This window comes from Cebus imitator, unplaced genomic scaffold, assembly GCF_001604975.1.
Source record: "Cebus imitator isolate Cc_AM_T3 unplaced genomic scaffold, Cebus_imitator-1.0 Scaffold206, whole genome shotgun sequence".
NCBI classification, from domain to species: Eukaryota; Metazoa; Chordata; class Mammalia; order Primates; family Cebidae; genus Cebus; species Cebus imitator.
This window is the reverse complement of record NW_016107521.1, coordinates 3,307,810-3,319,657: the sequence shown is the minus strand read 5'-3', so window position 1 is coordinate 3,319,657 and position 11,848 is coordinate 3,307,810. Positions and strand designations below refer to the sequence as shown.

General features: G+C 37.3%; 1 protein-coding gene and 1 pseudogene across 5 annotated transcripts in view; one reads left to right on the top strand and one right to left on the bottom strand.

Moving 5' to 3' along the window:
- RABGAP1 (RAB GTPase activating protein 1) overlaps positions 1–11,848 on the top strand; it is a 178,395-nt gene that overhangs the window by 92,224 nt on the left and 74,323 nt on the right. For all 5 annotated transcript variants that reach the window (XM_017548365.2, XM_017548363.2, XM_017548364.2 and 2 more), the window contains one exon: positions 595–745. In XM_017548365.2, the coding sequence (XP_017403854.1) occupies positions 595–745 (151 nt within the window). The remainder of the gene's footprint in view (positions 1–594; positions 746–11,848) is intronic.
- On the bottom strand, positions 10,530–11,259 carry LOC119474065 (annotated as a pseudogene).

Below are 11,848 nucleotides of genomic sequence, written 5' to 3'. Positions count from 1 at the left end.
GAGATTGAGCCTTGCTCTGTAACCCAGGCTGGAGTGCAGTGGTGTGATCTCAGCTCACTGCAACCACCACGTCCTGGTTCAAGCAATTCTTCTGCCTCAGTCTCTCGAGTAGCTGAGATTACAGGTATGTGCCACCATGACTGGCTAACTTTTTGTATTTTTAGTAAAGACAGGGTTTCACCATGTTGTCCAGGCTGATCTTGAACTCCTGACTTCAGGTGATAACGCCCACCTTGGCCTCCCAAAGTGTTGGGATTACAGATGTGAGCCACTGTACCCAGCCATCTTTTTTACATAAACTCTAGCCATAGAGCATCATGTATGATTTCCAGTTTTGCTTTTTTTTTTTTTTTTAAGTAGAGAAATAATTTAAAGATATTTAAGAAGCAGTTTTCAGAATCTATGTGGATTTTTATTTTCTTCTACACAATCTCATGGTTATCTTGGCCCCGTCTAATTGAGCAGCACTTTTTTTTCTTTATTGCCATGTTTCCGTGTCATGTATTTGTAAGCCATTTAGATAGACTTTGATAAAAGTAACACTCTTTAGAGAATCTTCCTTTTATGATTTATGGTTTATGGGTTTATTTTTAGGCATCTCAACTTGAATGTGAGACCAAAGCAGTTGTCATCCTTAGTAAGAAACGGTGTTCCTGAAGCTCTTCGAGGAGAAGTCTGGCAGTTGCTAGCCGGCTGTCATAACAATGACCACCTGGTAGAAAAATACCGCATTCTCATCACAAAGGTAAGGGGGTGATAATTCAGCTTCAGCATTAATTCTTTTAGATATTTGTGATGAAAACATCATTGTGGTTACTTGACTTACAAGAATTTTTTATGATTCCTTTAAGAATAGAACTGTTAATACTTCTGGCTCTAAGGTGTTTTTTTCTGTTGCACAAAGAAGTCACAGTTTTTTCTCCTTGATTGATTTCACCTCAGAAGCCAAAGGTATCTTCTAGCCCATTGTATATCCACATTTTTTTTTTTTTACTATAATTACATTTTTAGTCAAACTACTTGTGCTGTGTGATGTGTAAAAATTTTCTTTTGATTATTTTAATACTTTTCACACTTGACAGAAATGTGTTTTTTGGTAGGGAAGGCTTAGTTTCAGTTTCTGCAGTTGGGAGAAAATAATTCTATAACCTTATTGTAGAATTATATTCTCTTTTTAGCTCATCCCTCTAAATTGAAAAAAAGCCCTCATTTTTATGGTGTTCCCCCTATGAAGTTCATGCATTCCTCAAGGCTTTGCAAGCAAAGCAAGAAAAACTATTTCTTGTACAAGTATACTAGGATGTAAAGTAATTTTCATCCTTTGTGTTCATGTTTTCAGTTTTAGTTTTAGTTTTCTCAAATTCCTCAAGTGTTTATCTTTAGGAAGCAGTTTCTCCAATAGTATGCAAATCCCAAACCTGGGTTGTGAATGGATTTCTCAGAATCTTCAAGAATATGGGAGATTTTTCAGTGTGACAGAAGGTAAAACTTTGTCTTAAAAAAAAAAGTTAAAACCTTATAAAGCATGCATAATGTCTCTAGAAAGCTGTTATTTAAAAAACAAAACACCTTATGGGGAAGAACAGCTTTTTTTTTTTTTTTTTTTTTTTTAAAGACAGAATCATGCTCTGTCGCCCAGGCTGGAGTGCAGTGGCATGATCTAGACTCACTGCAACCTCTGCATCCTGGCTTTTAAGCAGTTGTTGTGCCTCAGCCTCCTAAGAAGCTGAGATTACAGGTGCTTGCCACCACGCCTGGCTAATTTTTATATTTTTAGTAGAGAGGGAGTTTCTCCATTTTGGCCAGGCTGGTCTCGAACTCCTGGCCTCAAGCAATCTGATTGCCTCACCCTCCCAAAGTGCTGGAATTACAGATGTGAGCCACCTCATCTGGCCTGGAAGAATAGCATTCAAGCATGAGATAGGACCTTTCTTCACCAGAAAATGACTTTTATGTCCTCAGAATATTAATGTTCTTTCTCATAATCTTATTTCCAGACAGATTTTTTTTTCCAATAAGTATTCTGATTCCTTCCATTAAGTTGGTATAATTGTTTAATTAGCATTTATTGTTGATTAACTATTACAACCACAGTGTTGGAGCTGGGAGGTTAAACACAAAAGCAAATAGCTGTCTTACGATAGAATGTATCTGAAAAAAGCACAGTGGGAGCCATCGAAAAGAGTGATTAATTCTGCTTGGGAGAACAGGAGTCTTTATAAGGAATATAACATTTGAGATAAATTCCAGGCATAGAAAGGTGGGTAGAGCATTGTATTCATACTACGAATGGAGCCATTGAAGAATGAGGTTATATAACATGTATAGCTAGTAGAGGTACACTTAGTTGATTATTTCCTTTTGTTGGCAAATCATATTTTGGATTTGTAACACTATTTAGTTTTTTTGAAGTCCTTTAAAATCTTTGGTCAAAAATGACTTCTTAAGAGTTTATTGCTTTAAACTAAATATTTTTGGTAAGACTATTTAAAATACATGAAGTATCTATGAATAAATGGATTCTGTTTTTCTGGTTCCATGAAAATGGTGATATCTGTTGATAGAAATGGAAACTGGTAGTTATATGATATCTAAAAGAAAGACTATTAACAAAATATGAAACATTTGCTTGATTTGTATATACTGGTGATGTGTACTTTATATTTCATGTTAAACTTCCAAAATATATATATATTTTTTGAGCTGGAGCCTAGCTCTGTCACCCAGGCTAGCATACAGTGGCATGATCTAGGCTCACTACAAGCTCTACCTCCCTGGTTCAAGTGATTCTCCAGCCTCAGCGTTCCGAATAGCTGGTATTACAGGTGCCCACCACCACGCCTAGCTAATTTTTGCATTTTTAGTAGAGACAGGGTTTCACTGTGTTGTCCAGGCTGGTCTTGAACTCCTGACCTCGTGATCTGCCTGCCTCAGCCTCCCAAAATACTGGGATTACAAGTGTAAGCCACTGTGCCTGGGCCCCCACATTTTTTTTAATGGATATATTAATTTAAATTGCTGCTAGATGATCAGAAAATACACATTATTTAACCACCATAATATTTGTGAATTAAAAAATAATGACAATGATTAGTATAAGTTGGTTTTGCTTTTCTTTTGTGTCTTCCTGGAATTAAGAGTTATTATTGTATGGGAAGGGTAATTGACATCTTTTAACTTACTCTGAAATGTTTTGGGGGGAATAAGGTATTTTTTATAGTCCTCCACTCTACTAGTTGAGCTATCAAAGTTTGCATTTAAGCTACTTTTTTTTAAAGTGTGTAGCTCCATGACATTTTACACGTAAATACACTGCAGTGATCATTACCGAGAGCAAGAACATATCCATAACCCCCAAAAGTTATTCATGTACCCTTCTATTCATAACTACTCTTAATACAGTACCCTGAGTAATCACTATTCTGACTTTTCTCTCCATAGGTTACTTTTGATTGTTCTTGAATTTTTCTTTTCTGGAGACAGAGTCTTGCTCTGTCAACCAGGCTGGAGTGCAATGTTGTGATCTCAGCTCACTGCACCTCCGCCTCCTGGGTTCAAACGATTCTCCTGCGTCAGCCTCTCAAATAGCTGGGATCACAGACGCACACCACCAAGCCCACCTAATTTTTTATTTTCAGTAGAGACAGGGTATCAGCGTGTTGGCCGGACTGGTCTTGAACTCCTGACCTCAGGTGATCCACCTGCCACAGCCTCCCAAAGTATTGGGATTACAGGAGTGAGCCTACACGCCCAGCCTTGAAATTAATTTAATGCAGTTATACACTCACACAGCATGTACTCGTTTGTGTGTCATTTCTTTTGCTCATCTATTTTGAGTGTGTATCAGTAGCTTTTTTGTTCTCTTTTTTAAAAATTGTTTAGAGTATTCCATTATATGAATAAACCATACTTTAAAAATATATTCTGCTATTGCAAATGTTTGATTCTTTTCCAGTTTTAGCTATTATGAATAAAACTGCTATAAACATTCTTGCACAAGGCAGGATTTGTACATATTATACATATTTATAGATAATATTTATGTATATATACACACTACTAATTTCTAGAAGGTATTTATTCTGAACATGGCTTCTTCGCCAGCTATATGCTTTGTGTTCTGAAATTTTACATATAATATTATTTTAGGGATTTTTTTTTTTTTTTTTTTTTTTTTTTTTTTAGCTTCTTCAGAGACTAGAGCAGGAAAGAGTGACTTGATTTAGATCAAGAGTGAAGATCATAAAAGTTAACTTGGCAAACAACTGAGTAATGTCTTTGTCATCATTTTGCATTAATTGTCAAGCCTGTCTTGTAGGAATTTTTGCATATGCTTGTTTAACCCAAGGACAAATGACCTTTCAGTAACATAAAATACATAGTATGATTTTAAAGGTATTTCTTATTTCAATAAGCAATGTAGTTAGCTTGGAGACCCTCTTTGTTCTCCCTGTTTCACGTTTTAAAGTGAAAACTTTTGAGTTTTTAAAATTTTAGTAGGGATCCAAAAGGGAAATAATAGAACAATAGTAATAGCTACCTTTTTGAGCACTAATTATGTGTCAGATACTATGGCAATGCACTAGGATGTGATAGATCAAAGTTCCATCAGCAATTTAGTTACATGTAGTTGTACCAACAGAGTACCTGCTGTCCTGTATCCCAACCAGTATTAGTTATTATTATATTTAATTTTTACTATCAGTGGATGTAAGGATGTAAGTGATGCCAACATTTTTTTTTTTTTTTTTGGAGATGGAGTCTTGCTCTGTCATCCAGGCTGGAGTGCAGTGGTGCAATGTCAGCTCACTGCAACCTCAGCCTCCTGGGTTCAAGTGATTCTCCTGGCTCAGCCTCCTGAGTAGTTGGGATTACAAGTGCATGCCACCACGCCTGGCTAATTTTTGTATTTACTAGAGATGAAGTTTCACCATGTTGGTCAGGCTGGTCTCTAACTCCTGACTTCGTGATCCGCCCACCTCAGCCTCCCAAAGTGTTGGGTTTACAGGCGTGAGCCACCGTGCCCAGCCCAGCGTATCTTTTAGTTTGCAGTTCTCTTCCTACGGGTAAAGTTGAATGATTTCCTCTTCTATAAATTACCCCTTCATGTTCTTTGTACATTTATCTATGAAATCTTTTTAAGATAACAGTTTCTAAACACTCTCCATGTATATCTACTAATTCTTTGCATATGCATTATAAATGTTTTTTAATGATTTTATTTATGGTTTTATGCCATACAAGACATCTTTAATTTGTATGTAGAAAATTGTGTCTTGGTTAAGCCCTCTTCTGTCTCTAGATGTTGTAAATGTGGTTTCTAACATTTTCTTGCAAGGTTTTTATTCTATGTGTTAATTTTTATGCCCTTAATCCATCTGGAATTTATTTTTGTACGTGGCATAAGATAGCAATCTGATTTTGCTTTCTTCCCAGATGGATAACCAGTTGTGCTACTCCTATTTTCCTACTCAGTAGAACTACCATCTTTGTCATATTTTAAATTCTCATATATGCTGGGATTGATTTCTAGATTGTTCTTCGTATTATCTGTTTGCATATTCCTGTCCCCATACTGTTTTGATTAAAGAGACTTTGCGTTATTTCTGATATCTGTGAAAGCAAGTCTTTTTGTTTCCTATTTCATACCTTACTTGACTATTCTGCAAATTTAGTCTGCCATGAAAACCTTATAATCTTTTATCCAATCTCACTACCACCACCACCACCCTCTAAGGTTATGTGGAGATTCTTATTTGAATTGCATTTAATTTACATACCAGTTGTGAGTATAAGTTCAACACATGAGAATACAGTATGTCTTTTTATTTGTTCAGGTCTTTTTTTTTTCCGTCTTCAAGAATTCTGAATTGCCTTCATATGGATCTTGTACCTTTGTGGTTAAATTCCTAAGAATTAACTTATAAAGTGTTTACACTACAGCAAATGGAATAGTTTTTTTCACTTTACATTTGTAGGTGCTAATTGCCACAACAGAGACAAGACAGTGATTTTTAAATTTTTTCTATTTGCCTTTTAATATTTTGATTAATTTTCCTAACTTTATATTGTCATCTTTTCAGATTTTCAGGTATGTAATAATATCAGCAGTAAAAACAGTTTCATCTATTTTATAATGTTTATACAGGCTACTAAATTTTCTTCGTTTTTTTGAAGCAGTACGACAGTGTTAAATGATGATGGTGATAACTAGCACCCCCCTCTAATTCCTGATTTTAATTAAAATAGTTTAAGTTTTCTATCTTTTGGAAACATACTGTTTTTTTGTTTTTGTGAACAATTTGTGTTTGGCTGGGTGCAGTGGCTCACGCCAGTAATCCCAGCACTTTTGGAGGCCAAGGCCAGTGGATGATCTGAGGTCAGGAGTTTGTGACCAGCCTGGGCAACATGGCGAAACCCCATCTCTACTAAAAATACAAGTATTAGCCTGATGTGGTGGTGGGCACCTGTAATCCCAGCTCCTTGGGAGGCTGAGGCAGGAGAATTGCTTGAACCCGGGAGGTAGAGGTTACAGTGAGCCAAGACAGCACCATTGCATTCCAGCTTGGACGACAGAGTGAGACTCTGCCTCAATAAATAAATAAATAGGCTAGGCATGGTGGCTCATGCCTGTAATCCCAACACTTTGGGAGGCCGAGATAGGCGGTTCATGAGGTCAGGAGATTGAGACCATCCTGGCTAACACGGTTAAACCCCATCTCTACTAAAAATACAAAAAAATTAGCTGGGCGTAGTGACATATCCCTGTTGTCCCAGCTACTTGGGAGGCTTAGGCAGGAGAATCGCTTGAACCCAGAAGGTGGAGGTTGCAGTGAGCTGAGGAGATGGTGCCACTGCACTCCAGCCTGGGTGGCAAAGTGAGACACCATCTCCAGATAGATAGATAGATGATAGATAGATAGATAGATAGATAGATAGATAGATAGATAGATAGTTTTTCATTTAAGTGGTTTCCTTCTATCTCTGGGTTGGATTTTTTATTAGGAATGTGTACTGAATTTTATCAATAGGGTTATCAGTACTATTACTAATTTTCTTTAATTTGTTAATGGAATAAATATATACTCTATCAACATATGATAGACTTCTTATATTTAACTACTACCCTTGGCTTCATGGAATAAATTTTTTTAACCAAGGACCCCTCTAGTCTTTGTTTTCTGATGTTTGATCAAGGGCTCCTCAACCTTCTAGGCAGAACTTGTTGGACTCAGAGAGAAGAAAGCTTAATAAGTCATCCACAGGGACTCTTATGGCTTCTCTTACCTCCAGTTGCCTGTAATTCTTACAGCTGTTTGGATCTTGTGAATCAAATAATTTGGAGTTGAAAATGAAGGAGAAAAGACGGCACTTTCTTGATTCCAGAGTCCTCTTCTGTCCTTTCTTTCTGAAAGTTTTTACCTTTTGTGTTGGTGACTTTGCTCCTTTTAATTCAGTGCTTAGTAGCAAAAATTTATAGCAAATGGCTCCTTCAGTACATTATTTTAATAATGAGAGAATAATGAAATAGCAACCTATTCTGATGGTTTTCTTTCATTTAATTGGCCTTGCTTATCTTTTCTTAAACTTCTTTGCATCATTTTCTACAGTGATTTTCAACTTCAGTGATGAGAATCTTTTGCCACTAATTGCAAACTTTTATCCAGAAGCAAGCTAGTAGCAAGCTCATGTAACTAGTATTTACATTTGTAATTGTTCAGAATTCATGGAGGCCTAGCCACACTTTGCTAGTCTGGAAAAAGTAACTTATTCAATTATAATGTTAATGTTATTAGCAGGATTTTTTGGGTTTTTTTGTTTTTGTTTTTGTTTTTTTTTTTTGTTTGTTTTCTCTGAGACGGAGTCTCACACTGTTACCCAGGCAGTGGGGCTCACTGCAGCCTCCACCTTCTGGGTTCATGTGATTCTCTTGCCTCAGCCTCCCAAGTAGTTGAGACTACAGGCATGCGCCACCACACCTGGCTAATTTTTTGTATTTTTAGTAGAAATGGGGTTTCACTGTGTTGGCCAGGCTGGTCTTAAACTCCTGACCTCGTGATCTGCCTGCCTCGGCTTCCCAAAGCTGAGATTACAGGCGTGAACCACCACGCCCGGTCTGTTTTGATTTTTAATTAACAATTTCTCTCTGGTAGGTTTGTAATAGAATAAAAGAATTGAATAATATTTAATCATAAGAATCTGCCTGTGGATACCAAACAATAAAAGGAGATCAATTTAGCAATCGGAATGTTGGCCATGGAGGACGAAGCCTGGGTACTAGTTTCAGTTCTGCCACTTCATTTCTATTCTCTGAACTGAGGTAGCTAAGGTAATTTGTTGATCTTTCCTTAAATTTTGACATTCTGGAAAATCAGACAGTTTGCTTGAGTCCTGCCCTCCAAAATAGGCCATAATTTCATTTTTTTCACAACTGAGCACTCTTGCTGTCTTGTTCTAAATGAAAATAATGGTTAGTGGATGTTAGAACTGTATTGTCTGCTGTCATACAGCAATTGCTGCAGTAGGTTTCTTTAAATCATTATTTGTGAACGTAATTTTAGGCCCTATATCTTATCTCTGTTATTTTCCTTCATATGAGTTTAATGTAAGTTATACTTGTCTAGGGAGTTCTAAACGTTTCCTGAATTATAAGACTGGGAACGTATTTGGTTTGTCCGTGTTAAAATTGCTTTTTTTTTTTTTTTTGAGTTGGAGTTTCACTCTTGTTACCCAGGCTAGAGTGCAATGGCACAATCTTGGCTCACTGCAAACTCTGCCTCCCGAGTTTAAGTGATTCTCCTGCCTCAGTCTCCCAAGTAGCTGGACTAAAGGCATGCACCACCACACCCAGCTAATTTTTGTAGTTTTAGTAAAGACGGGGTTTCACTGTGTTGGCCAGGATGGTCTCGATCTCTTGATCTCACAATCCGTCCACCTCAGCCTCCCGAAGTGCTGGGATTACAGGCATGAGCCACCACACCCAGCCCTATTTGACAGTTTTTCACCCACAAATAGGTCATTTCATATGCCTCAACTTAATAATTATAGGTGAGTTAAATAGTTACCATACTGAGGTTTTACTTGAAAGATCTTTCTACCGGGCGTGGTGGCTCACGCCTCTAGTCCCAGCACTTTGGGAGGCCGAGATGGGCAGAACACGAGGTCAAGAGATCGAGACCATCCTGGCCAATGTTGTGTAACTCTGTCTCTACTAAAATACAAAAAAATTAGCTGGGTTTGGTGGTGGGTACCTATAGTCCTAGCTACTTAGGAGGCTGAGGCAGGAGAATAGAAGTTGCATGAGCCAAGATCTTGCCACTGCACTCCAGCCTGGCACAGAGCAAGACTCCGTCTCAAAAAAAACAAAAAATAATCCAGGCATGGTGGTGCATGTCATCCCAGCTACTTGGAGGCTGAGGCAGGAGAATCTCTTGAACCTGGGAGGCTGAGGTTGTGGTGAGCCGAGATCGTGCCATTGCACTCCAGCCTGGGTAACAAGAGTGAGACTCCATCTCAAAAAAAAAAAAAGATCTTTCAACCATCTTTCAACCTAAAAGCAGAATTGCCTTTTATTTTATTGGGCATTCATTGTTTATTCAATAAAAGGTACCTTTTGAATGCCTGCCCTGTGCCAGCCCTGTGCTAAGCCTCATGGACACGCCCGTGAGTAAAATAAACTTGTTCACAGGTTTCAGGAAATCTGTACTCTAAGAGAGGAAATAGGCAGTTAACTATAAACAATTCTAAAGTTACATGGGAGTTGTAGAAGAAAGTATACATACTGCCATACTGCATATGACATGAAGGATTTCTCATCTAAGTGTTCTAAAAGGTCTCTTGTTCAGAAATTATCCAGGTGTTGGATAGTTATGGTGGGATAGGGTTGTGCACAGTACATGTGGTCTTAAAAGTCAGGGGAACAGCGTGTGCTCAAGGGTGAGAAAAAGCTTGGCAGTTTCATAGAGTGTGAATGGAGATAAGACCAGAGAGGTCGTAGGTAGGGAACAGATCTTTGAAAGCTTCAGAAGGCATATTTAAACTTTTGGGCAATAGAAGCCAATGAAGCATTTTAACCAGGCAGGTTATATATTCAGGTATATAAGGCAGTATGCAAAGTGGTTTTGAGTGTCCATCTAAAGACGGAATGTCTTAATTCAAATCCTAGTTCTACTGTATTATAACCATTGAAATTGGGCAACTTAACATTCATAGGCTTTAGTTACCTTATCTATAAAGTGGAATAAATGGAATAATAATAGTGTTTTATTGGTAGAGTTGTTCAAGTTAACTTAGATAATGTGTGAAATACTTAGTAACATTCATAGTCCATACTAAGTGTAAATAACTTATTTATTTTTTCTATTATTTGCATTATTATTAGGCTTAGAAAGATCACTCTGTTACTTGGGTTAGAGTGGAGTAAGAATAATTGCAGCGAGACCTGTTAATAATTCAGGCAAGAGATCATTTTGACCTGGTTTGGGGTAGTGGCAAAGGGATGGGGGTAAAAGATGTTGTTTAAAGGGATTTCAGAGGTAGAATTCTTAGCACTCACTTGGTGACTTAATGTGGGAGATGAGGGAGAGGGAGGAATAAAAGAGTCAAAGTATCTCAAATCATTTTTGGAATGACAGTTATATAAATAAACCCATATCGGCTGCACTAAAATGATATGTTAATGTTTGAAGCTTATTTTTTCCATTTAATAAAGTGTTATTTTTCCAAATGTACAGTTGCCTGGATTTGTTCGTGCATCTTCACCAGCAGCTGGAGCATCTCCATCCTTGGTATTTCTGGTATAGATTACTTGAGCTCTGTGCTTTGAGATCCGTTTGATAAGTCCTTTACTAAGGAGCTCCTGAGGGGCTGCCCTGGCCAGGGAGTCTCGAATCTTCAGTCTCTCAGACACCACAGCTGAGGTTATAAGTTAATAGTTGGGAACTTCCTCACAGAGTTTGTCATAGGTAGCTTTGTCAAACAAGCCAAGTTATTGAGCTTGTCTCGAACTTTGCCTTTGGACCACTTCTACTTTTTGGCCTTGTCTCCTGATTTGTTCACTGGGTCCTTTTCTTTCCTGGCTGACTTTCCGGTCTCTTTCTTCTTCTTGTAGTCCTTGGGTGGCATTGTGAAGCTCTTAGAGCAGTGACGAACACTGCAGCCTCGCTAAGATGTTGGACAAAAAGTAAAGCTAATTTTTACCAAATAATAAGTGATAGATAATGTCCATAGGTGAAACTTAAGAATTTGAAGAACTGAGATAATTTCTCATCTATAAGTAGTTAAATCTCTGAATAGGTTGGGAGAAAAAGAAATATAATTTGAACAAGTATTTTCCCTTTTTTGTTACGTTTCATTTCTTGTTCTGCATTTCTTTTTAATTCTGTCATTTTTGTTATTTTAATTATTTTGCTTTTAAAGTTGTTTTAATTTTATTACGTTGAACCATATAGAAGTTGCAATGTTTGCAGATGAGAAAATATTTAACTAGCAATGAAATAGTTAAATATCGGTAAGTTCGTAATTATATTCTTGTTCAGTAAGAGGCTTTAACTGGCATTATGGGAGTCCATTTTGAGTTAGATTGAGTGCTAAAGGCTTTCTGAAGGAATGTTGCTCTGATGGCATAAGAACAAGTGGAACAGAGCCCCATGAAGTAGACAACTTCAACCCAGCATCATTCTTTCTTGCTAAGTTGATATGGCTATGAATACATAGAAACTGGAAAATTCAGACAATATAGAAAGCTATAGAGAAGAAAGATTTTTTAATGACAGTTATCCTACCATCCAATGATAGTGTTGATTTTTAATGTAGTTCCTTTTAGTCATATATATATATACAGAAAGTT